Source organism: Acomys russatus, chromosome 23 (assembly GCF_903995435.1).
Source record: "Acomys russatus chromosome 23, mAcoRus1.1, whole genome shotgun sequence".
In the NCBI taxonomy this organism is placed as follows: Eukaryota; Metazoa; Chordata; class Mammalia; order Rodentia; family Muridae; genus Acomys; species Acomys russatus.
In genome coordinates this window covers 8,781,362-8,808,421 of record NC_067159.1, presented here as the reverse complement: position 1 = coordinate 8,808,421, position 27,060 = coordinate 8,781,362, and the positions used below count along the sequence as shown (strand labels likewise).

The window sequence follows — 27,060 nt, the reverse complement described above, 5'->3', positions numbered from 1 at the left end:
TGGCCTTGTTTGAGGCTGAGCAGCAACCCAGAGGGTGGGAAGAGAATAAAATGTGAGCGGAGCTGCTTTGCAAAGGCCCAGGGCTGTCTGAGGACAGAGCCGTGCCATCTCAGATGGAAATATCTCCCTTAACAGCAGGCAGGCTGGGGTGGAAGGGTGGCTAGGTGGCTGGGTGCTCTACCCAACCCCACCACAAGCATTTGTGTCCAGCTTCTCAGCCTGGATTCTGGGATATCTGGGGGTGGACAATGATAACAATAGCAGGGTGAGGCTCCATGCAGCCTGGTTTCTGTGGCTCTGCTCTTGGCAAGGAGGCGGGAGGGATAGGAGTGGCTACCTCAGGCAGGGCCCCTAGGAATACTGGAGCGTGCAGTAACTGGTGTGGCAGTAGTGGTCGTGTTGGGGGGGGGTGTGCTGATGGAGGTGGTGGTAGTGGCCAGAAGGCAAGACAAAAGAGGAGGAAAGCTGCTATCTCTGCTACAGAAAGTTTAGAATTCCAAAAGAAATCCTTCATGACTTTTAACCCTTTCATTTCCCTGTCCATCTAGGCTATAGGTGCTAAGCAACCCTCCCCCTCACCCCCGCTGGCCTGCCCCCTTTCAGCTCGCGGAAGAAACAGAGTTCTTTGAAAGGATTCTTCACTGAAGATGGGGAAATCCCATTTCCTTCGCTCATTTGTGTCACGTTCTCCCATTGGCCCAGCAACTGACAGGTGCACCCGTCTTTAGGCCCCTTCCAGGGTCCCCGCCAAGCCGTTTATCTCTCTCTCTGATATCTAGCGGACCTCACCATGCATAGGAGACAAATATGAGCAGCAGAAACCCTTCCTGACAGCCCGAAAGAGAATTCCTTCCAACGCATATTCTACTGAGCGCATCTCCTAGCGGCTGACAGCCACTTCATCAATTAAATTCCACGTCCCAGGCTTTAGGGACACCACAAATCTCCCTCCCTAATAAATCACAGGGCCCCAGTTATTGTTAAATGTCCCATCAGTCTCTAATAAACTCCCTGCCAAAAGGGACAGGTTATTTATTATGTTGCTTGGACAAAAATGAATTGGGCCCCTTTCTCAGAAGAAGAGCAAACGTGCCGCCTTCCTCTCTAAAGACTGGGGCAGTGGTGTTAAATGGGACAATCAATCAACTCGGGGGGCCTTGTGCAGAAGGGAGTCTGGTCAGAATATACGTCAGAGCCGCCTAGAGCTTTAATCCCAAAGCCAGCCATGCAAATTCCCATAGCCACAGGTGGCTGTTCAAAATGCAGGGATTTAGACCTTTGCTGTGTATCACCCATCCCCAATTCCATTCTGAGAAAGTACTGAAGATGCTGTCGATGTGGCCATGGGGGCATTTGTAAAAAGATCATACTCCATGCTAGGAAGTGAGACTCAGGGCTGAATGGGGTCGCGAAGCAACACATTCTGCGTAGAGGGCACGTGGTGGTTTTTTTGAGGTCAAGTTATGGTCCTCTACTGCACATGACCTGGAGGACAGGACAGAGAAAGCGGAGAAGTCTGGGAGAAGAAGCTAGGAGACTGCCCTAAACTTCAGGGCAAGCAGTACTGAGCTTAGAAAGCAAGACCCAGGAGCCAGCCGCTTTGCAAGCCGGGTGCAAAGTGGCCTTGCTGTCATCTGTCTCAACAGACATGAGGCTAAGTGATGCAGCCAGACCTGTAAATTAAGTTCCACCTCCTCCAGTTTTCTGTGACTCAAGCCCCATTTCCATTTCCAACTGCGTTTCTCTTCACTGTTACATAACGCGGCCCTCTTAAGAAGAGCACGGCGCTCATCTTCAAGGCGTTCCGTTACACCGAGCCAAAACAGCCGTTCCAGCTTCATTTTCCGGAACTGCTGCGGTGCCAGCCTCCCTTCACACTGAAGGACTTACCTTCCTTAAGCTATTAAAGTCCCTTATGCTTCTACGCCCCTACACAGACTGTTCCGTTGCCCAGAATAGCTTCCTGAGACCTGCCTGCCTGCTAAGCTCTCCTGCCACCTCCACCGCCTGAGGAGGAGTTGTGGGGGGAAGCTTCGTTCCACAGAAGTAGAGAATATTAGCCCACCCCTCCCGGGGACACCAGCTTCAGCCCCAGGGACTGACGCCTGCACCTAAGGGCTGGGCTCCGGGACTGGGTCAAGAAGCCAGCAGCGTGCAGTTTTCCTTAGAGCTTCGTGTTTCCTTTTAAAGCACTTTGACTTGGTGTGAGGAAGAGAAAGATGGAGGGAAAAAAAGTCATTGCTCTCTGAATGTCCAAAGCTGTCTCCCCGCCTCATTTTCTTAGAACTTTACACTCCCACATGACAGCCACACTCTGAGCAACGAAGGACCCGAAAAATGTCAGTACCGCATATGATTTTATACCAGCTTGTGCTATTTGCATATTTCATACTTTATTATTTTTTTCCCCCAACAGAGCTTCCAACTCTTTTAGGACAGGCACAAGCAGGAGGAGTCTAGGCGTAGACGGTAAGCAGATCTGAGCTCTGCTTGGCTTCAGGAGCTCTGGGACGCTGAGCGCGTTCTTTTCTTTTCTGAGGAGTTTTCATTCAGAGGACCGTAAGCAGCACCTTTCCGCCACACTCAACAGTCTCTATGGGAAATAAAGCCTGGCTTTCAGCTCTCTCTCTCCTACCTCCTCAAGGCTCACTCTGTTATAGTTTGAATGTGAAATGTCTCCAACAGATTCGTGTGTTTAAACACTTGGTCCCCAGCTTGTGGGGCACTTTTGGGGTGGTGGTGGTGGTGGTGGTGGTGGTGGAGACACGAGGCCTAGATAGGCAATGTAGGCCACTGAGAGTGGACCTTGAGGATTATGGCTCAGTTCTGCTTCTGGTCCTACTGTCTGCTTTCTGATTTGCCAAGATGTGAATAAATAGTGCAGAAAAAGAAAAAAAAAAACCAAAAAAACAAAAAACAAAAACAAAATAAAACAAAACCCAAAAACTTCTGAGGCCACAGGCAGAACTATTCCAATTCCGCCAGCCTCCATGCCTTCTAGGCGGCAACAGTGGGCGCCCTTTGAGTTTATGAGCCAAATAAACATCTCCTCCCTGAAGTTGCCTCTGTCAGGTGTTTTCTCACAGCAAAGAGAAAAGCAACTGACATTCTCCCTCCATTTTCATTCTAAGATATTCTAGAATGTGCTATGGGGTCTGGAGAGATGTCACAGTGGTTAAAAACACTGACAACTCTTATTGAGGAGCCAGCGTTCAGTTCTCAGGACTGACATGGCAGCTCACAATTGAATGTGACTACAGTTCCAGGGGATCTGACACCATTTTCTGGCTTTCTCAGGCACCAGGAGCACAAATAATACAGACACACATGCAGGCAAAAACCAAAACAAAACAAAAAACTCCAAACAAATAAACAAAAACCCATTCCCCTGCCCTCTCTTTCTCTCTCTGTCTTCTGTCTCTGCCTCTCTCTTTCTCTCTCTCACACACACATAAAAAATTAAATTAAAATTAAAAGAAGTGTGTTGCAGTCTTCTGCATCTTAAGGCTTCTGGTTTCTCCTTCTGTGATGTGGTCAAACACTTCTATTCACTCTCCAGAATTTTCTAAGATTTCACACACTGGGGCAGATGTAGAAAACTCTCAATTGCCTCATCTGTTGGCCCCGGCGTTTTCTGTAGTAACAGGCCTCCTTTCTAAGCTGCACTTAGCTGGGCATGGATTGTTGAGTAAAGTAAGTCTATTTCCCATGGGCCCAGCAAGGTGTCTCAGTGGGGAAAGGTGCTCGCTGCCAAGTCTGATGATCTGAACTCAGTTTCCGGGGCCCATGTGACAAAGAGAAAGAAGTGCTTCCTACATCTTAGTCCCCAGATTTTCCTGAAGACAGGCAGAACTCTATGGTCAAGTTCTAGTTAATGAAACGCCGCGTAGGAATGGAACAGCGCTTTGGGGGACACTCCTTTTAAAAAGAGGGCTTCTGGGGCTGGATAGATGGCTCAGCAGTTAAAAGCTCTTGTCCTTGCAGAGGCCCTACATGGTGGCTCACAACTGTCTATAATTCCAGTCTCAAGACAACGGGAGCACATGTGGTGCATCCACACACATGCAAGCAGAACAATCACAATCAAAAAGCAAAACAAATGTAAGTGGTGGGGCGGGTGTGTGTGTGTGTGTGTGTGTGTGTGTGTGTGTGTGTGTGTGTGTGTTGGAATTGGGCACAATGACCTCTAGTCTTCTATTTTGACACTTCCTTCACCCTAATGCCTGGAATGCAGATGTGATGGGCAGAGCTAGAGCAATCATTTTGTTAGCCGGACAGAAGCTTGGGTGCCTGCGGGCTTCATGGATTTCAGTCAGGAGACATTAAGAATTTTGGTCTGGTTGGAGGAGATAGGTAAGGTCCAGTGCCATAGAGAAGGCTGGAGGCTGACAGTCCATCCAACAGTTGTAAGCGCTACCCTCACTTCGCACCTGCTTAGCACACAATTGCTTGCTTTTACGGTTTTACTTGCAGCACTCAAATATAAGGCAAGGTTGCTGCAAAAATTCAACTCCTGAGGGATTTTGTTTTTAAATATAAGTAATACAATTTAATCCCAATAACAGAACAGCAATATTTATATCTGTAAAGCATCAAAACAACAAGTGTACTAAAAGAATGCCAATAACACTGTAAAATGTAATTTTTTTTTTTTAAAGTGGCCTCTTGTCGAGGAGAGCCAGGTTCTTTGACAGTGATTGGAATGAGTTTTACAGAAATACTGCTTTGGGTACAAGGTCCAAGAACTTTCAGGAAGAAGGTGTCAGGCAGTCAGTGTTTCCTGGGTCTACCAAAAGCCAGAGGCTGCCGCTGGGAAGGAAAGCTTAGTGCGGCAAAATTCTGTGAGGAGTTGACAGTTTATTACATCTCTGTTGACACAGAGATGTAAACAGATAGACCACGCCAGGGGTGGGATCAGGACTGTGTCTTAGCGTGCAGTCTGGGGTGAGGGGGGAGGGCGCGGGGGGGGGCGGGGTTTAGAGGAGCAGAATCTGAAGCTGGACCCAAACAACCTAAGAAGCGTTTGGAAACATCTCTGACCTTTCGTTCTCTCCGTTGATCTCCACTCCTTGCATGAAGCACACAGTGGGGATTTTCACACTGTCAGCACTATTTGTCCCAAATCTATCATAGTCCTAGTCATCCTTGGACCTGCTTGGGGAAGAGCCTGGACCCCTTCCCTACCTCCCTGATGACAGACCCCCTGTGACTACTAGAAAGCCTGGCACTTTTTGCCCTCGCTTTTGAGGACTTCACCTAGCACCTTGTCTATGAGCCAGCACTGGTCACAGGCCTCCGTAGTCCACTTCTTCTGCTGGAAAAGTCATCCTTGTCCCAGACCCTGTTCTGTTCTGTCCAGTCACTTCCTGTCTGTAGCTGTGGAGGTCATTTCAGGCTCCTGTAAATCTCAGGAAAATCCTTTAGGAAGAGGGTCCTGGGTATCTTTATGCCCAGGCCTGAGACTAGAGCCATGTGGCCTTGGAATGATGCCTTCTTAGTTTTCTATTACCCTTTTTACAAAACAGTTTTAACTAAAATAGAATTATGTCAATTTCCCCTCCTTCCCTTTTTACTCTCTGCCCCCTCCCAAGTCCTTTCTCTCAAACTCCTTCCACACTTCCCACTCTCAAATTGATAACCTTTTTATTATTGTTATACCTACACACATATATGTACATATATCTTTGCAAAAATATATAAATATAACCCACTGAGGCTGTTTTTGTTGCTTGTGTGTACATGGTTTCAGGGCTGATCACTTTGTATCAAATAGCCAATACAGGGCTCATCTCTGGGAAAGGCAAATTCTCTGTCTTTTATCCCCTTTTCTAGGGATGGGGCCCTGCGAGATATCCCCACTTCTGCGTTAGCATGCCTATGGATACTGACATGGTTCTGATCTCGTTTGTGTAGCCATTCTTAGGGGACACTATTTCACAGCAGACTTCTTGGTATGCTGCCTCTCATAACCTTCCTCTTATGTGATGTTCTCTGAGCCATAGATGCGGGAACTGTGTAGCAGCCGTTTCCACCTGGATGGGCTAATCCACTGGATCTCTTTGTTGTGTCCAGTTGTGGTTTCCCACAATGGCCTTCATTTGCTATAAAGAGAAAGTCCTGCTCCTCCTCCTCCTCCCCACCCCTCCTCCTCTGATTTTATAGATAGATTTTTTCTGTGTAACCCTGGCTGTCCTGGAGCTCACTCTGTAGACCGAGCTGGCCTCAAATTCATAGGGATCTGCCTGCCTTCGCCTCTCGAGTGCTGGGATCAAAGGCGTGCAACCTCACCACCAGGCTAAGAGAAGCTTCTTTGATAAGGGCCGGAAGGTATATTTATCTGTGAGTGTGAGACTAAGACTTAAAATGTAGTTAGGAATTATGCTGGTCTAGCAAAGTAGTGGTAGTAGATTTTCTTCTAAGATCCATGACCTCACTAGCCTGGGGATGTTGGGCTAGGTTTCTAGAACCGGGTATAGTTTTTTTCCTGTTGAGTGGGCCATCAGTCCAATTAGACAGCTGCTGGTTACCACCAGGATATGAATGCCACTAACTGTGCCTTTATGGATGTCTTGCCATAATACTGTTGTTATTCATAGGTGTTTATGATGGATAATTGTCTTACCTTCTTTAACTGTAAGATGGAGATGATAGTATCCATCTCGTGGAGTTGTGATTTCCCCACAAGAATATGATTTCCCCACAGGAATATGAGCTAAGTAAATGTTAGCTATCACCACTGCCATCACCACCATGCTCATGTCATTCGTCACCATCATAATCGTCCTCCATCAACAGTAAGATGAACAGCACTGCCATCTCTGTTCCTTTTACCTTTTCTATTTGCTTTGCTTCTCTGTCCATCTCCAGAGCATCTTACTAAAATGGACTTCATGTCTCCTGTTTATAGGACCCTGTTTTGCTTTCTAGGATTACAATCCCGAAGCCCAGGACAGAGACAGTATACTTGAAGACAGAAATCAATGATCCTTTTAAAGACACGATCAATGATCCTTTCCAGCCATGTATTTATTCTGTAGCCCAGGCTGGTACAGAACTCACTATGTAGCCTATGCTGGTCGCAAGCTGATCACCTGCCTCAGCTTCTCAAGGGCTGGACTAGAAAGCCACGCTGCTTTGCCTAGCTGCATTTATCCAGCTTCTCAGTTAACCTCATTCAAGCTTCTCAGTTAACCTCATTTTTATGGTTAAAAAAAAAAAAAACACATTCAAAATATCTTTTATTCTGAAAATAACAAATAATATCAAAATAAACGAATACTTAAAACCTCTCCTTCTGCTTCCAAGGGGGTAAATGCCTTTATTAATACAGTATGCATTACTTCGGGTATTTTTCTTTATGCACATTAAAAAATCAGAGTACCATATATAATAGTAGGATAAAAAACTGTGTGTGTGTGTGTGTGTGTGTGTGTGTGTGTGGATGGGTGTCTGCCTACAACAGCATGTATGTGGAAGTCAGAGGATAACTCTTAGGAGTCAGTTCTCTCCTCCCACCATGTTGGTCTGTGCATGGAACTCAAGCAGCCAGGCTTGGGAGCACGCACCTTTACTCCATGAGCCATCTTCCGTAATAGCAGAAACCTTTTGTTTTTGTGGTCAAAACACCAAATTTAGTATCATGGCCATTTTTAGATGTACAGTTCTAGTATCAGTGGAGTTACATTGATGTGAACCAGCATCTCCCATCAAACAACAACTCTTCTCTGCTCTTGTGCCTACTCTTGCTAACAAGCATTCTACTTTCTACACCTGTGAATGGATTCACTGAGCCGCCTCACACAAATGGATGCACACAGGAGTCACCCTTCTCTGACAGGCTTTACTTCACTAGGTGTAAGGGCCTCAAGGGTCATTTATTTTGTAGCATTTGTCAGACTCTCCTTCCTTTATAAGGCCGCTTACCATTCCCACTGTAAATTCCATGTTTTATTTATCCTCTCATTACCTTAAAAAAAAAACTCTTGTTTCTAATGATGCAATGAACACGAGTGGGCAAATATTTTGAAAAGAGAAAGGAAATGTCTGGTTAGCAACTTGAATTACCAGGAGATGGGCCTTTGAGCAGCCCCACAGGCAACTATCTCTGTTAGGCTAATTGATGAGTCAAGACCCATCTTAATGTGGGCGGGACCATACTCCCGGGCAAGGTATCCCGGCATGAATAAAATGGAGGAAGCAGCTTCACGCTAGCTAGCGAGCCCTCATGGGCCTCTGATTCTGGAAAGTGGATGTCACGTGACCAGTCGCTTCCAGCTCCCGCTGCCTGATTTTCCCACCCTAATGGGCTGTACCTTGAACCGTGACCCAGAAAAATAAAACTTTTGCTTTTGTCAGAGTATTCTGTCACAGCAAGAAGAAAAAAAACTAAGAAAGGAAGGAAGAAGTGAGGACTGAGTCACTCTTTGACAGGGAATGTGGTTAAATAGTAAGGTGTTTGTTTAGTATGCCAGGGTTATGGGTTCATCAACAGAGGAAATCATTTCCGCGCCTCTGGAGTGTGTGGTCTGGACAGAGAGGATTCTGGGTAGGAAGGCCAATCCCAAACTGTTTTCCAATAGGATGACCAAAAGACCAAGGGTAGATACGATATTGAAAAGGAGCGGATGAAACATTTGGAGACAGAACTGCCAGTGAATTATTAAAAAGAGGATGAGGGCCAAGCCCAAAAGAATTCTCAGCTTTGTAAACTGTGGATTAGGTGGAAGGAAGATGTGGGCAGTAAAAGCAAGCTTGCGTTCGTTAGCGCACTGCCCGTGTTAGCGCTTCCTTCATACAGACAGCAGATACTTGTTTAGTGGTTTGTGAAAGTTCTTAGCAAACAGCACTCATCTTCAGGTCCTCCAAGGAGATTTCGATGGCAAAGAAAACCCTACACAGTTGGGATGTGGGGACGTCAGTACATGTATGGGAAACAAGCCCAGAATTATAATTTAAGGACAAATGAAGCTTGTGATGGGTCAGCTGGAGATTTAGAACCAGCTAGGAGACAAAACTCTGTGTAGGTCTGTGCAAGCATTTCCAGAGATGACCCGTTGAAATGGGAAAATCTGAATTCAGGCGGCACCATCTTATCTGGATGGAGGCCTAGACTGAATAGAGAAAGCAAGTGGACTGCCAGGATTCACCTCTCTTTTTGATGGCCGATACAATGGGCTTTATGGATCTCTCTGTGATGGATTTATCCTGCAATATTGTAAGCCAAAATAAAATGTGCCTTACATTCATTTGTTAGTCATTTTATTACAGCAATGAGAAAAGTAATGCAGATATAAAGCATGCTTACATTTGGAAGCCAGGCGTGGTGGCACATGCCTTTAATCCCAGCATTCGAGAGGCAGAAGCAAGTGGATCATTGTGAGTTCGAAGCCAGCCTGGTCTACAAAGTCCAGGACAGCCAAGGCCACACAGAGAAACCCTGTCTCGAAAAACAAAACAAAATTGGAAGCACGCCTAAAACTTTGTTTTAAAAGCTCATTGCAAAACCATTGTTATTTAATATGTGTTAGATTTTGTACAAGTCAGAATAGTTTCCTGTCCTCATGGAAACAAACATTTTAGGTGGTTGTATCATGAAGAAAGTGTGACTATGTATGGTAGCACACACCTGTCGTCGTCGTCATCATCAGCATCAGCATCAGCAGCAGCCAACCAACAAAGCTAATCAAACTAAACCATCAAAAGAGGGGATAGAGACGGGAATAATGGGAAAGGCCAGGGAGCAGACAGTTGTGCAAGCGTGGTAAACCCCGTCTTGCTGTGTTGCGCGGGCGCTGTCTGCGGGCACTGAGGGAGGGTGGGAAAGCGTGCGGAGAGCGAAGACTTCCGCACGGCCGCAGCGGAGCTCGACCAAGGCAGCCGACCCTGGTCGTGGCTCAGACCGCCCAGCTAGCTGCGTCACAAAGCGCGCCGTGAACGCCGGATTCCGGAGCAGCTCCGCAGTCGTCCGTCTTAGCCCCGGGAGGCGGGCGGCGCCCACCGCGGGCACGCGACGCCCTCTGCAGGCCGCAGGCGGCAACATCTTGGTAGCCTAATCTTCCCTCGCTCTTCCGGCCTCTTCCTCAGGCTAATTTTTTTTTTTTTTTAATCCCCACCCAAAGTATCAGCCCCCGACTTCCGTTCCTCCCCTCCACTTCCAGGCCAGGTGTGTCCGTGTCTTCTCCGGGAAAGTGACAATAAAGTTTTTTTCCTCTTCTCGCTTCCAGGAGCCCCGCCTCAACTCTAAATATCGCGAGATCTGGAGGCGCGGCTACCATGGCGGCGGCGTTTGAAGCTCCGGCGGCCTTGGCGACCGCGGAATCCACTATGGCGGCGGAGCGTGCGGTGGCGCCGGTCCAGGCTGCGGAGCCGACTCCCGGCTCCCCGTGGAGCCTGCGGACCGCTCACGACCTCGGCGGGCCGCAGACGCGTACCGGGGACGTAGTGCTGGCGGAGCCCGCGGACTTCGAGTCGCTGCTGCTGTCGCGGCCCGTCCTGGAGGGGCTGCGGGCGGCCGGCTTCGAGAGGCCCTCTCCGGTGCAGCTCAAGGCCATCCCGCTGGGGCGCTGCGGGCTCGGTGAGGACCCCGGCCCAGCTGGGCCAGGGGGCGGCGGGGGCCCCGGAGAGCTACGGGTCCGCGCCATCGTGGGGGCTCGGCAAGGCTCTAGGCGCGCAGTTGGATTTGAAGATATTTAAGACTTTTGTAGCACGGAGTCCCAAGTTGGAGAAGATCAAAGGGAGAGAGAGATTCGGGGACCAAGGGGCTGGAGAATTGGTTCAGTGGTTTAAGAGATTCAGGGATGGAGCACGTTTCCGGGGTATTTTAGAGTCAACTAAAACACAGGTGACAACTAGGTAGTTACCTAGGTAGGAGAGAAACTGGTCATTCTCTGATCCCAGTGGACCTAGCTAATTATATTTACCTATTTATTTTTCCTTCCTTAGATTTAATCGTTCAAGCTAAGTCTGGCACCGGGAAAACTTGTGTATTCTCCACCATTGCCCTGGACTCCCTTATTCTTGAAAACTATAGTACTCAGGTGAGTTTAAGGATGGGGGGGGCGGATGGGGGTGTTATACACGTGGACTCATCGAGAGTCAAGAACAACTAATAACCCCTCCAGATGGTTTGATGAAGGGGAGCCAAACCATACGAAAATTACAGAAATAAACCAGAGAGTAATGTCGTTTGTTGAGTTATGACCAAGAATACCATTATTTGGAGTTAGACCTAGACGTTTTGGTTCTTTGTTTTGTTTGTTTTTCAAGACAGGGTTTCTCTGTGTAACCTTGGATGCCCTGGACTCATTCATAGAATAGCCCGCCGCAAACTTTAGAGATCCCTACGCCTCTGCCTGCCTGAATGCTGGGATTACAGGTGTTTGCCACGGTGCCCGCAAGTTTCAGGCGATTCTTAAAGCCACGTGTATGTGTTGTATTGAGCTCTCATTTTCTAGGTTGTCTCAGCATGGTTTTAATCCGACACAAATTAGTAGGAGATAGGGGTTTGGGGGATCATTCATTCTTCAAAATTATTTGTTCAGCCAGCATTACAGTGTTATAGATAAATACTACACTAGGCAGGAGGGGTTAAACAGTGAATTACATGTGACCCTCACACTGTCTTCTGGAGTGTCGTAGCCTTGGCTGACTTTTAAAGCTCAAGAGGTGGCTGTTATGATGATGGAGCTTCAGGATTCCTGTATTTGTTGTGTGAGAACCTCTTTGAGTTCCATATGCACCAAATCCTGGGAGATACTAAATATACTTCTTAAGAACAGTGGCTAGTCTATTTGCAATTTAGGGTGTTTGAGAGTTTTGGCTTGTGATACTTGGCAGCAGACCAAATCCCAAAACCTAAGTAAAATTTGTATTTCTAGCTAAAGGCTTTATATTATTAAAAGTATACACATGTGTGTTAAGGGTGTGTGTGTGTCAAAAGTAACACTAATAACAATTTTTTATAATTAGGGAAATTCAGAAAAAAAGGAGAATAATATACCCCCCAAAAAACCCCAAATCTATGGTTGTGTACCCAAAGTTAAGGGACTTTTAAAAAAATATATTTTTATTTCCTAGTCTTTAAAAAAAATTTTTTTTAGCAGTATTTTCTGCTCTAGTAGATAGATATATTACAGTGGGTACTGTGTATGGGTCTGAAAGCCTTGAAACCTTTGGCATTAGCTTTGAGATAGATTCCTCTTAAAATATATAGCCAGGCTGTAGTGGCACATGATTTTAATCCCAGCGCTCACAGAAATCTCTCTGCTTCTGCTTCCCCAACGCTGGGCCTTAAGGAGTGTGCCACCACACCTGGCCTAGTAGGTTCTTACTAATGGTTAACTGAATAAAATAAATGGAATATTTTCTCTTGTCTTAAAACTTACATTTTCAGCCTGTCATGGTGGCTCCAGAGGCAGTGGCATCGGAACTCTGTGAGTTCGAGGCCAGCCTGGTCTACAAAGAGAGTTCGAGGACAGCCAGGGCTTGTTACACAGAGAAACCCTGTCTCCAAAAAAACAAAAAAAAACCAACCAAACCAAAGTCATCTTTTAAAATGAAAAGTATTGCATCATACAATGTATCATGCAGATGTATTCCTGTGACTTGTTAATGTTTTTCAATTTATTTTAGATTTTGATACTGGCTCCCACAAGAGAAATTGCTGTTCAGATACATTCTGTTATCACAGCCATTGGAATAAAAATGGAAGGGTTAGAATGTCATGTTTTTATTGGAGGCACTCCATTATCACAAGACAAAACCAGACTTAAAAAGTGTCATATTGCTGTTGGATCTCCTGGTAAGTTATTAACATCTGTTGTAGCTGAAGTTCTTGAGGACTAGAACAGTGAATGCGGTGACAGGTAAGTGGGAGGGAATCTTTGATGTTGGGGATAAGTCCTTTCACTAGAAATGAGGCGCATTAGACTAATGAGACACATGGCTGGATTATCAACAGAAGCTCCGTTCTAAAGAGTGTCTGTTTTCCATATTTATTGGTGATGAAAGTAAGGGGGAAAAAGAATGGATTTAGGCAAGGTGAGAATTCACAATTACTAAGATTGTGAGTTAGTATGTGATTGTACACTGTGAGGAAACTGAGCAATAAAACGTGGATATATACAGTAAAGCATCGCTGAGGTTTGTGCAGATTTGTACGTCATGGATATTTCAGGTTTGTTGTCTTCCTGGCATACAGGCAGAATTAAGCAGCTCATTGAGCTGGACTACCTGAATCCGGGCAGTATCCGACTCTTTATTCTTGATGAAGCAGATAAGCTTTTAGAAGAAGGCAGTTTCCAGGAGCAAATAAAGTAAGAAAACTAACCCGAATATACAAATGTTGTTCCAAAGTGTTTAGCTTTTCCAGGTAGTGTGTGCTGTCTACATAGTTTTTATGTGTGCTTGCCTGTGTTTTACAGTTGGATTTATTCTTCGTTACCTGCCAGTAAACAGATGTTGGCAGTATCTGCTACTTACCCTGAAGTTTTGGCTAATGCTTTGACAAGGTATATGAGAGATCCCACTTTTGTAAGATTGAATCCCAGTGATCCAAGTCTCATAGGTATGTATAGACTTTACATTGTTTGTGACGTCCTGGAGCTTTCCCTTGTCTAATGGGCTATTACTACATCATAGTTGTGTTGGAATTTACCAGATGTGTTTGTTCTAATGGGACTCTTGGCCTCTTTATAGGTTTGAAGCAGTATTACCAGGTTGTCAATTCTTACCCTTTGGCTCATAAGATTTTTGAGGAAAAGACTCAGCACTTACAGGAGCTTTTCAGTAAAATCCCATTTAATCAGGCCTTGGTGTTTTCTAATCTGCACAGCAGGTAATAGAACTTAATCTGGGGAGTTTAGAAAATAAGAGAATGGGCATGGGGCAGTAGGTGAAAGTTGTAACTTTTTCTTTTCTTGTAGAGCTCAACATTTGGCTGATATCCTTTCTTCTAAAGGTTTTCCTACTGAATGCATCTCAGGCAAGCTCATTTGTTTTTGTTTAATATATTGCTTTGAAGCCTTCCATGTCAAGAGAGAAAAACATCACTTCTTGAATTGTTTTGAGAGTGTGAGATTGCACTCCTAATAAAGGAAATTAGGTTTATTTTTCATTGGAATTTGATGTCAGTCTCCTGGGTTTTTGGGATTTTGTACCTTTTGTTTTAAAGGAATAATTTGGTCAGTAGTAACAATTTAGAAAATCAGTGATTAGAAATACTTAAATTTTTAATTAAAATCTGAGTTATATTTGCAAAGAACTGACTACTTCAAAACAAACTTGATCTTTGTTCTGTTAAGACATTTTTGTCTCTTCCTTTAACCAAATCATTATTAAAACATTAAAAGTTAAGCAGGGTATGGTGCTGCACATATGCTAGAGGCTGAGGCAGCAAGGCCATATGTGGCTATGTTAAGTTTTAGGTCAGTGTGGGCTGCATAGCAAGACCCTGTCATAGAAAACAAACATGTTAAGACTTGCTTAGTTCTGATCTCCTGCTCTGCTCCCCACCCTTACAATGGCCTTTTTATATGCAAGTGCTCTCCTGTTGAGCTATACCGCTGGCCCTTGAATTCACTGAGTGGTCTGCATGGAAGGCAAAAGTGACTCACTTCATCCATAGAGCTTATTAATTGCTTATTAGTAGAAAAGGTTGAAAGAAATTTTTGAGTTTTATTATATGTTGTAGTATAGTTTTTAATTTGTGAGCTGGAACATGCTCAAATGAGAAACTGGGAGACTGTTTCCTAATGGGCTGATAGCTTAACTCTGTATCACATTTCAAAACCAGATTTGTGGGCTGTAGAGAGGATTCAAGTGTTAAAAACACTTCCTGTGCAATCCCAGCACCCACATAATAAGCCAAGTGTTCTGGTTCCTAAGGAGCTGGTGGTGTCTCTCCTAGCTTCTGTGTGCATAGTGACATGCACCTGCAGAGCCAAGTATACATAGACTCACAGGTCTTAAAGATTTGTAAACAGTTGTGAAGAGCATTTTTTTCTTACGTATTTGTTGTTAGACTTTGTAATATTGACATTTAAAATTGATTTTTGAATTTTAAATTGATTGCTTAAACCATACTTTGAAAAATAGTGACTTTAGATTTTAGCACTCAAATTTGCAGAGGACAGAATTAACTGATTGGTGTATTTCTTTAAAGCATTAAGACTAGGAATTATGATTCTTGCTAATTGTGGACTTGATAAATATATCTTAGCCTGAGTTGGTGTTGCTGTTTTTTGATGGGTTCTTACCGAGTCTAGTCTGGCCTGGAACTCTGTCTCTTTCTGTCTCAACCTCTTGAGCATTAGGATGACAGATGGCAAGCATGCACCACCATCCTGGCTTGTCAGGTGTTTTAAAATGACTTTTTTGGGGGGGGTTCTTTTTAGGTAACATGAATCAGAGTCAGCGCCTTGATGCTATGGCTAAACTGAAGCAGTTTCACTGCAGAGTCCTCATTTCTACAGATTTGGTAAAGCTCCTGCTCGGTTTGGGTGACTGTTGGTCTGGACGTGTGTTGTTACCAGATTGCTGTCCTATTTAGTTCATGTAGGTGTACCTAGACGGTACCAGAGATAGAAATATCTGTCCAGTTCTGGGGGAAGTGCCTTCTTAAAAGTTTAGTATTTGTTTTGAAGTAGCTTAGTCCTCGTTTGTCATTAGAAATAGACCTCTTTTTTTTCTCTGACTCCTAAATATTTTCCTGTTTCAAATTTGGGTTTTGGTTATGCCAGAAGAGCATAGTGTGCATTGGTAGCCATGCTATAATTAATACAATTTTCTTCAAGACTTCACGTGGGATTGATGCAGAGAAGGTGAATCTAGTCGTAAATCTGGATGTACCATTAGACTGGGAGACGTACATGCATCGGATTGGCAGAGCTGGCCGTTTTGGTAAGGAAAGAGGAAGCTTAGTGCTTCAGCAGGGAGACTGATGCAAAAGATACTTGGACTGCTGTTTCTGGGGAAATGAGTTACTATGTCACTCCTTACTTTTAGGTACTTTGGGACTGACAGTGACCTACTGCTGTAGGGGGGAAGAAGAAAATATGATGATGAAAATTGCCCAGAAATGTAATATCAACCTTCTTCCTTTACCAGGTAACTGTTTCTCTTTCCTTTTGACATTCTTTTTTGTTTGTTTGTTTTGTTTTTCTTTTTCGAGACAGGCTCTCTGTGTTAGCCTTGGCTGTCCTGGACTCGCTTTGTAGACCAGACTGGGATTAAAGCGTGTGCCACCATGCCTGGCCTTGATATTCTTTTATTAGTATTTATTTTGAGGCAGGAGATCTCTATGTAGTTCTGGCTGTCCTGGAACTCATTATGTAGACCAGGTTGGCCTTGAACTCACAGAGATCTGCCTGTCTATGCCTCCCGAATGCTGGGATTAAAGGTGTGCACCACTGTGCTCGACTCCCATGTGAGTCAAAAGTTTTGACATTCTTTTTTTTAAGATTTACTTATTTTATTTATTGCATATGAGTGCTCTTTCTGCAGAAAAAGCATTAACAACTGATATGTAGAAAAGATTGTAAGCTAACTACTTGATACATGAGAAATATTCTGCTGTATTAGACCCAAAGTTATAGGCTTCATAGTTTTTATTTATTTTTGAGATAGAGTCTTACTATGTAGCCTTGGCTGGCCTGGTACATGATACATAGACCAGGCTGGCCTCTAATTCACAAAGATTCACCTGCCTCTACCCCCAGAGTGCTGGGATTAAAGGTGTGCACCACCATGCCTGGGCTGAGAATTTTAATTCTTACTCTTCGTTTTCTGTAGATCCCATTCCTCCTGGACTGATGGAAGAATGCTTGAATTGGGATGTGGAAGTTAAAGCTGCGATGCATACTTACAGCTCACCAAGTATACCTACCCAGTCCCCCAAAAAGCAAGGTCAAAAACTAGAGAGAGCCTTCCAGACTCCGAGAACTCCTGCTAACCAAATGCCTTCCCCCAGAAACACTTCTGTGTCTGCACTGTCAGCCAGATCAAAACACAGTAACAAGCAAAAGCTTTCTGTGAAAAGCCACTCAGAGTGTGGGATCATAGAAAAGGCAGTTCCACCACAAGAGTTGGGGTCTACCACACAAGTGGAAGAGCATGTTAAGAATTCTGTTCAGACCTCTGTGGATGACTCCTCCAGTAACAGCCAGCATCAGGCCAAAGATGCCTCACCTGGGTCACTCCCTAAAATTCCTTGTCTGTCTTCTTTCAAAGTCCATCAGCCATGTACTTTGACTTTCGCAGAACTGGTAGAGGATTATGAGCACTATATTAAAGAGGGGTTAGAGAAACCTGTGGAAATTATCCGGCACTATACGGGACCTGGGGCTCAGACTGTTAATCCTCAGAATGGTTTCATGAGGAATAAAGTTTCTGAAGATAGGGTACAGATGTTGGTGAGTAGCAGCCAGTCTGGAGACTCAGAGAGTGACAGCGATTCATGCAGTTCAAGGACTTCTTCCCAGAGCAAAGGCAATAAGTCTTATTTGGAAGGCTCTTCTGATACTCAGTTGAAAGACCGAGAATGTACTCCTGTGGGTGGCCCTCTCTCTGTGGGTGGCCCTCTGTCTGTGGAACAAGTTCTGAATGGAAATGATACCCCAACTCAAGTGCAGTACCAAGAATCTCCTGAAACCCAGGTGAAGACAAGGCATAAAGACGGAGCTAACCATAGATCTAAGCAGAGTCGGAGAAACCTGCCACGGCGCTCCTCTTACCGAGCACAGACAGAACTCCAGGAAGACGGTCGGTATGACTGTCACAGGGAAACAAATGCAAGTTTTTCTGATACCTACCAGGATTATGAGGAGTACTGGAGAGCATATTACAGGGCCTGGCAAGAATATTACGCTGCTGCTTCCCACTCATATTATTGGAATGCTCAGAGACATCCGAGTTGGATGGCTGCCTATCATATGAATACAGTTTATCTACAAGAAATGATGCGTGGTAACCAGTGATATTAGACTGTGCCTCAGATAATACTGACTGTCAACAGATAATTGGAATTGCTTTCTTCTAGAACAAGTGAGGTATGGTGGCATTTTGGAGGAACTTGAGAGGACCTGAGGCTTTCTACTGGGACACAACTATTTTTCACATTATTTTGACTTGGCCCAGGAATATTCATTTTTCAATTTCATCAGATTTGCATTTGCAAGAGAATTTTTAGAACTTGGATTTAAATGACCCCCAAAGTGCCACTTCATGTAGGCTGTTCCCAAAAGAAACCTTTAAAAAGATGACATATATACCATTCCTTACTTAAAAAAAATAAAAGCTAAAATTTAAATGTAATATCAGTTTATTCTGTGGAGTTCCTTACAAAAGAATTGCACTACATTTCTATATTGCATTCTCATGGAAATTTTGTCATTGTAGATCTTTGAGGTTCAGGTAGCAAAGAATCTTTTAATGTTCTTTGCTTCTAGTGGTAGTTTTGTTAGCCATGGAAAGAGATTTAGGTGAATGTGCCAAATGCTTTCTGTTCATCTTCCTGATGAAGCTGTGAAGGCTGCGCTCATTTCACTTGTTGGTTAAGTAGGTTCTCATCATCCATGGCTACCTTCTGTTCATGTAAGGGGTAGCTCATCCTTCTTTCTTGTTTTCTAAACAAATCTTTTAGAAGCCATAGGTTGACCCCAGAAAAATTTTCATTCCTTAAGTGGCATTGTGAACAGAATTTCAAAGGCCCATAGGTCCTCTGAATTGCATCTGTGCAACCTAGGTTGGGACTTGACCTGAGTTGCACAGATGCCAACCTACTAACTCTGCTGGTAGGCTAATGGAAAGTTCTGGCTCTTAGTGTTCAGTTTTTGATGGAAGATGAGTTCATTCTGTTCTGACTCTTCCATACATAGTATGTCCTAATCTTTCCTCCTTTTTTTGTTTTTTGTTTTTGTTTGTTTATTGAATGCTATGATCTAAGGATAGCTTTCATTTTTCTGAGATGGTGCCTCTGAAGTTACTATTTAGAAAAGTTATACTTAGAGGTTAAGTGTTCTTTTATCACTAAATTTTTCAGTCTGGGATCTTGCTGTGAACTGGTTCACATTAGGTGAGAGAAACCCTTATGTACTGAGAATCTATTCACTTTAAAAGAGGAAAGTTGTGTGGAAAGACCAGTCCCACTGTGGATGGCACCATTCTCTAGGTGAAGGGGGCTTTTGAACTGCACAAGAGTCGACAAGTTGATCTAAGTACAAACACTCAACCAGCTGAGAATCTATGCATTGCCTTCTCAATGCTCTTGATTGTGGATGTGATGTGACTAGCTGCTTGAAGTTTCAGCCTTGGCTTTCCCAAAATGATGGACTATAACATGTAATTCTGAGCTAAAATGAACCTCTTTCTCCTGAAGGGGAAAAAAAAAAAAAAAAAAAAAAAAACCAACAAAGTTATTCACTGTATACATATTTAGCAGTATAGACCCGTTATCCTGGTATTGTTAGCAAACACCCACAGCACTTGTCATTTAATGTATAATGTCCCTAGAATATAGTCTTGTTCAGCTTGAATTTCTGTGATTTGGCATGATCAGTTGTATACAGACATAAGAATACTATACATGTATTGTGAGGTTACATAAAACAATTTAGCAAACCTGGATTATGTCCAGTGTATTACTAAGATGGAGACATTTTAATAGCATGTTTAAATAAGGTCCGGTCATTATTATGTGATTGAACTTAACCTCTTTCTACTCTTCCCCCAATAATAGAGTCAACTTGAGGTGGTCATTCCTAGGAAATATTAATTAGTATACTGATATTACTGCATTTGAATTAGGGATGAGGTTATCCTTTAGACTTGAAATTACTGGGTTATCTCTAGATTTGTGTTGTTTGCCTCTTTTTTTTTTTTTCCCCCTCTAGAAAATTAAATCTGGTTACTCCAGAAAGGAATTTACATTCTCAGTTATCCAGAGAAGTAGGTTTCCTTAAGATCTTGCTACATGTTAACATTGAATGTGTAATTCAAGCTTCATGTATGCTGGAAAGCATACTTGCCACCAAGTTTGATGATCTCTGTTGAAGAACTGACTCCTGCAGCTTGTCCCCTGACTGCCAGGAACACACTATACCTCACACACTAAGTAAATGTCTGAGCCCAAATAGTCTATAAGTTAACATTTTAGAAAACCGAGGCACTTTGAAAGAGAGCATATCCATATTTATGAAGGTGCTGAAGGATTTAATTTTCCGTGGACTGGTGCCAGGGAGGTTGCAGCTGTTTCATTCCAGGTAGTAGTAGTTGCAGAGGTGAAAGTAGAGGCCACCTTCCGTTTGTGCATGGCTTACTGTGTGGGAGGGGCATTTTTGCTAGGAACTATCAGGCTAGGAATGTGTCCACATAATCTGTTGGGAACTGCGGTTTATGGTAAGGGCAGTTGAGAACTTGGATTATGAGAAGAGACGTTGTCTTGCTTATGACATCCTATCTACTTTAGACCTCAGATGTACCCATCGTCTAACCCCAGAGTCCAGCTTTCTCAACAACAACCCCCAGCCCCCCAAAAGACATTGGAGTAGATTTTCAGGGTTCCTTGTAAGACTTAGATTTTATGACGTAATTCAAATTTGTAAATAAGTATATAAATCGTAATTTTTGAGCTCTAAATCTTCAGTCCATTCATTATCTGTAACCTGGTTAAGTTTGAATTAGGATCTATCGTTACATACATTTGATAGTCTTAGTCTTATTTTTTTTCTGTGTGTGTGCGTGTGCATGCATGTGTGCATGCATGTGTGCATGCATGTGCACCCAGGGAGGCTAGAAAAGGGTATTGGATCCCTTGGAACTGGAGTTCAGGCAGTCAGCTGTCTAGCGTGCAGTACGTGTTCTTACCCACCGAGCCATCTCTCCAGCCCTCTTTAGACAGTGAGAACACAGTTACTTTGGTGAGTTTTTTAGTGTGTGTCTTAAAGGTAAACTTTAGTCCTAGAATACTGAAAAGTAATTGAAGAAGAGTGATCATATGGTTGGTTGTGTCTAAGATAAAGAAGTTATTTGGAAGAGAAGTTTTGGAGGACCTTTCCCTTTAAATATAAAACAACCCCCCTCCCCCCTCCCCCCTCCCCCATGCAAACACCTTTATCAAATGCTCTGTCTTGTTGGGGCAGAAGGTGTTTATTTTGTATCTTTTGAACATTTGTTTTCACGTTTGTCTTCCTGCAGTTTTGTACAGTGTATTTTGCCTTTGTGATGTTAGTAAGCAAAGCCCAGTAATTATAGGAAAATAGAAAAGAGCACACTTGGTGTTTTTCATGTGTATGTACCAAAAAGCGTGTGTACTTTTTGATACTTGACAGTGCTTTCGAAGTTTTGTTATGAGATGGTCACGTTTAGTCCCAGCACTCAGGAAGCAGAGGCAGGTGGCTCTCTGAATTCAAAGCCAGCCTGGTGTAGAGAGATCTAGGACAGGCAGAGCTACATAGTGAGAAAAAAGGTTTTTTTCTTATATTTCAATTTTGTGTATGTGTGCCTTCAAGTCATGGTGCGCCAGTGGAGGGCAGGATAACCTACCAGAGCCAGTTCTCTGCTTTCACTCTGTAAACCTGGGAATCAAAATTCAGCATCAAACTCGAAAGGGTTTTGCACACTGAGCCACCTTCAGGTCCCACACAGTGCTTCTTAATGAAAAAGAATTGCTGACTGCGCGCAGTTTCCAGTTTTCCCCAGCCAGCTTATTTGAGCTATGGGTCTTTAGTGACACCTAGTGGGTGGTCAGGATGTGAACATTAGTACTTAGAATGAATTCCATAGTCGACTTGCAGACTATATGACCTTTGGGCTTACTGCCTCCCTCCCCTTTTAACTGTTTGCATTGATTGGGGTCTGGTGGCTGTGAAGAAAAGGATTTAGTTTTGTGTTGTTGTGTGGCAGAACATGACAGTGCTGCTTCTCTCACACCAACAGAATGGTTAAGGTTAGAGGAGTTCTTCAAGATGCTTAATCCTGCTCCCACAGCCCCTTAAAACCACGAAAGGGACTGAAGGGAGGAAGTTAAAAAGTGACTGATGTGAAGTCACAGATATGTGACAAGCTTGAGCTTGCGCTTCTGTGGCCTGTCAAAATTTTCCTCTCTAAAGCGCTGTGCGTGTGCATATTGAGAGGATGGACTTTTGTTTAGTAACTAGTCCTTAAGAGAGAGCGACACACAAATCCACCCCAGGGAATGGGGACAAGTTAGATGAGGCCTTTATACCGAAGATGATGTCCCTGCTCTAGCAGGCTAGAAAGCCGCCTGTGTGTGGCAGTAGGTTTGGAAGGGAAAGAATTCCAAGGCTTGTGGCACATAGTTTGTTTAATCCAGATCGGATACATCAGGTACAGCAGTGGCACAGGACTCAATACTGTAAATGATATACATGTTTTAACATATGCACTACAGTTTCAAAAGAAGACAAGGAACTTAAGAGCTTTTTTTTCCCCCACAGAAAGTCTTCACAATTGTCTTCCTGCAGTTTTGTACAGTGTATTTCTTTGCCAATGTGATGTTGGTAAGCAAAGCCCAGTAATTAGACGAAAACAGAAAAGAACACACTTGATGTTTTTCACAAGAACATGAATGGGAGCGCATGACCTCTAAGGAAACATTGGAATGTCTGGTTATCAAAAATATACCATCCCTCCCACCTCCCTAGTTTGTAAAATAGTCCATTGGTCCAAGGAGTCCCCCAGGACTTGGGTCTGTGCCCTGCACTGGCAAACGTCACCAGTCAGCGTAGTTTAAGTAACCTGCTAAGATAAATGCCATTCCCACAGTTGACGAGAAAACATAGAATATCCTGAATAAAAAACAGGACCCATAGGAACCCCTTTAAAAAGCCGTTTCATTTGTCAAAGCCACTTTTCCTTGGTTTTAATGCTTTTCATGATGCTGTTTGGGCTCCAGGTGTCATGGGTCATGACAATGTTTTTCCTTTATCCCATCATTTTAAAGCTTTGCAAGTAATGAGGATTCATTAGGAAAACAGAGGAAAAAATAAAAGTTTCTTATGTTTCTCTTAGGGTGGTTACCATGCCAACTAGCATGAAACGGATACTATTACCTCAAATGAACAGTATTGGGATCCTTCTGCCTTACTTAGTTAACCTAGTAATTGGAGTGAGGGAGCCTGAATCACTAGAGTCCATTAATAATTTCAAATCTAATGCTAGCTCAATTTCAGTCACTATTGCTATTTTTAAAAAGACAAGGAAAACAATCTAGGCATTTAATGCTCCCAGGTACTTTCCCTATCTACATTCTGACAAGAAAATGACATGATCCTGAGCTGCAGAGAAATCAAAACAACTGTATAAAGTCCTCAGCAGTTCTCTATGACTTCCGTCAACTCTGGATCATCATTTACCGCTCTTCTTAACATCTGGCCTAAGCTAATGTTCAGTTGTTGAGAATATCTACTGGTCTTTTAAAAGGAGTTCTGTACAGTTCATCCTGAGCTTGAGACTAGTGAGGAGAAGTGGGAATGAGGAAGAAATAATGGTCTATTTCAGGAGGTCCTGCCACTTCAGGAATGCTTCCTTCCCCTAAGAAACACTCTCGAAATCCAGCTTTTAAAAACATGAGCAAGCCTTAGAGCCACGGGCGACACTCCCAGGGCGTGATGCCCAAGTCCTAGATCAACTTATAATTCTGCCACTAACTTGCCATGAAGCCTTGGATGAGTCGTTCAGTTTCTCTGTGCCCATTTCTTCTCTCCAAATCAAGGATTTACTAAGGTGACTACCTTCACAGATTGTAGTGAGAAGCAATGGTATGCTTAGGAATGTCATCGTCCAAGCCCCCTTTTCATTGAGAAAGTCAAGTGTTTACCTGAAAAAGTTTTGACATTCCCTTGTTCATCTATGTCTTGGAGAACTGATTGCCTGTAGTCGACTCTACCCAAGAAACGGTGGTTTCCAAGCCTATAATTTGTATTAGTACAATCAGGTGATTTCCAAGATCTGTATCAAATTATGTTGACATTTACATATGAGTGTCTCTTGTTATGGCATGACATCTTTGATGGTTCTTCCTCAACATATTAACTCTGCGAGGCAAAAGATGTGTTGAAAAAAACCCAAAAAAAAAAAACAAAAACAAAAACCCAAAACCAAAACAGAAAACCAAAGACACATTAGACTAGTAGCCAAGGGTCTTGTGCTCCTGTCCCTAGTCTATTTTACACCGTTTTACACCATAAAACAAATTAGATATTCATTGGTCTTCTCTGGTATGCTCAATACTATACTTTCCAAGTTAGTTCCATTTGTTATTTGAATATAGTCTTCGGCTTTTTATTTTTTGTGTTTTTGAAACCTTCTTCCCCAGTGCTAAGTACGGTTGAATGGAGTGGTTGAGTGGGGAGTTCTCTATTATTCTAACATGGTTTGTGCACCATGAGTCACTGCACCAGGAAGCTACTGGTCTCCAGGAGTAGCTGATATCCTGGTTCTTAATCTACTAGCGATGAGTCAGACTTACCAAGGTGATCCAGCACACGTGTGCCTCTGTGCTTACTCACAAGTGCCTTTTAGCGATACAGCTGTGAGCTGTTTTCTTGGGTTGATATTTTTGAGCACAGGTGAGATGGGTCCCTTCTCTCTTGCCAAGACTGCAATGGGAGAATGAAAATGAGGACAGCCTAAGGATTATTTTTAGGAACTGGTATGATATGGACCTCGGAAATGACATAGAAGCAACTCATCCACTTCACCGAAGTCAATAAAAAGTGGAATTTTGGGGGGGGGGAATGACACAGTTTTTAAAATATATTTCTTTTCATGAGAACCATAATATGATGTGTTGGTACACTGTCCAAAGTGGCTAGGAGTTCCTCGGGTGAATTAGCCATCATTCGAACTCTGTGATGACTTGCTTTGAAACAGAATGGCTTGTATGTGAATGCAACAGTCTTCCTCTTAAAGTCTGTCCTTACCCCACTCGGTTCCTAGGATGTATCACGCACCTAGATGGCCCTTTGTCCTATAGTTCATTCTTTCAAAACAAAGATCCATTTCTACTTCACCTACTTTCTAAAATTGGGTCCAGCTTGGCCCTATACCTTGGCTGATAAAATGTATGTGTCAAGTTCTGAGATTGAAGAACCACTCCATTCCTGTGATTAGGGGAACTCCTGAGACTAGATCTAGGAGAAAGGACTGTCAGTGACCATGGAGGAGGAGGACAGGGAGACAGACAGGGAAAGAAGGGTCCCTTTCTTCTCCTTTCTGTCCACTTCCTGGGTTGGTACCATGTCAAAACACTTGGCCTCTTCTTTGTAAAGGGCCACTGGAGCTGGGGCCATAGACACCCTGTGTGTGCTTTCAGACCCTTGGCTAGTAAAACTCATCTAGTTGGCTGCAGTGGGTAGGGAGACTTTTAACTTGCAAATGAACAGCTTATCTGTGAGCAGACAGCAAATGGATAGCAAATTCCTAAGCAGCTCATGTGCCTCAGAGCACAGACTTCTGAGACTGTAGTAGTCGGGGTTGGGAAGGGCAGGAAAGGGCTCTTGTCACTAACCTCGAGGCTCACTTACTCTGCTGTAAGAAGTGAAAATGATTAGGAAGATTCCAGAAATACTGTTCCGAGGCCCCACTACCATGCAAATAACTTGAACAAACACACTCTCCACATTTTCAAGAAGTAATCTCCACTCCCTCATTTGCATGGAGGTCATCAGTGTTCCCACACTTCAAGGCATCTTTCAGACCAGGAAAGAACCATCTAGAGCCTCTTGCTTTTTTGCTTTGAAACATCCTTCATGAGGCACACAGGCTTAACCTTCATAGCCTCTGTGTAGGAGGCAGTAAGTCGGGGTCTCATCCCATCGTCCTTACTTGAAGATGCTTATGGAGACTCTTGGCAGAGCTCTGCTTGGGCTTCATGGTGGATCCTAAAGGAGGGGTACAGAACCAGGTGCCCCGGAGCTGTGGCAGCTGTGAGCCTTGGCCCTTCTGTCTTCATTGGGGGTAATTGCAGAAATGACTGCTTTCTAATGTTGCTGTTTCCATTTTCAAGACCCCGTGTGATAAATGGGACCATCCTCCCTCACCCCCAAACTGCAAAGACAAGTGGTTCCAGTCAGAAGGGAAGCACCTCTGGTCATAATGTAGACTTACCTCACCCTTAAACTTGCCCCACTTGGCTTCCTTTCTTTCCCGTATCTGCATCCACTCGGCCTGACTCCCAGGCACAAGTCTGCAGTACTTGGCAGTGACAAAGACGGCTTTACTGTCCATGGTGAGACAGATGGTTGGACACAGAAACAGCCAAGGTGAAGCAGATAGGGACAGAGACAAAGGACACAGACAGATGGAGCAGAAGGTTTTGCTGTGTGCTTGCTTGACAGCTCTGTGCAGGTCAGCTGGGCAGTGAGGGCCCAGCTAAGGGCGACCTCACTCCGTGGGGAATTGGCCGAGAACTCAGCAGTAACTGACTTGGAGCCTAAAAGCTTTTGCTATAAAAGGAGAAAAATAAAAACCAACCTCACAAAATGCATTGTTTTGGTTTAAAGGTGCTGGGTCCATGGAGAAAAACATTTCACAAAAAATCCATTGACGGTTTTGTTTTCCACCTTTTCCCATGAATAAATATTATCCATTAAGATCCTTGAAAAAGGTGCTTTAAATACACAGTGTTATATTTTCTTCCTGTTTGCATGTGACGACGACTCAGCCTCTGGGCCGCTCTTGGTCTTGTGTTTTCCTCACTGGGGTCCCCAGAAACAACTGTTATGTGGTCTGAGATGACCCCACCAGGCCCTGTCCAGGCAAGCAGCCTGCATCCCCTAATGGCCCATCCCTTATCCACCCCCTCCCATCTTCTGGTTCCAGCAAGGTGCAATGTCACAAGGCTGTGTCCACACCAGCAGTGGGATCCTCAGGAATCCTTGGCTGCTTCCTTTCCCCTGCAGGCGCAAGTCTCAGTGCTAGGGGTGCAACGGGACAGGCAGAAAGAGTGGGAAATGGGGAGGAAGTGGTCCCAGTGGCCACACCCACTGACATGCCAGCCCCATTTACTCCCCACTACTCCCTCAGGCCCTCTGTCCAGTGGTT

General features: G+C 44.0%; 1 protein-coding gene across 1 annotated transcript; it reads left to right on the top strand.

The window, feature by feature from the left end:
- Nucleotides 1-10,260: 10,260 nt before the first annotated feature.
- On the top strand, nt 10,261-18,572 carry Ddx20 (DEAD-box helicase 20). Its single transcript, XM_051165854.1, has 11 exons — nt 10,261-10,573; nt 10,942-11,036; nt 12,631-12,799; nt 13,199-13,313; nt 13,422-13,564; nt 13,696-13,834; nt 13,923-13,981; nt 15,393-15,475; nt 15,792-15,897; nt 16,003-16,104; nt 16,789-18,572. The coding sequence occupies exons 1-11, from the start codon at nt 10,273-10,275 to the stop codon at nt 17,970-17,972; spliced, it is 2,496 nt and encodes an 831-aa protein (XP_051021811.1). The 5' UTR covers nt 10,261-10,272; the 3' UTR covers nt 17,973-18,572.
- The last annotated feature ends 8,488 nt before the right edge of the window (nt 18,573-27,060 follow it).

Excerpts from the sequence above, each read along its gene's own strand:
- Ddx20 (XM_051165854.1), top strand. The coding sequence starts at position 10,273 with ATGGCGGCGGCGTTTGAAGCTCCGGCGGCCTTGGCGACCGCGGAATCC. Across the intron at positions 13,314-13,421 it reads AGTTTCCAGGAGCAAATAAA|TTGGATTTATTCTTCGTTAC; the intron begins GTAAGAAAACTA and ends TGTGTTTTACAG. Across the intron at positions 13,982-15,392 it reads TCCTACTGAATGCATCTCAG|GTAACATGAATCAGAGTCAG; the intron begins GCAAGCTCATTT and ends GGTTCTTTTTAG.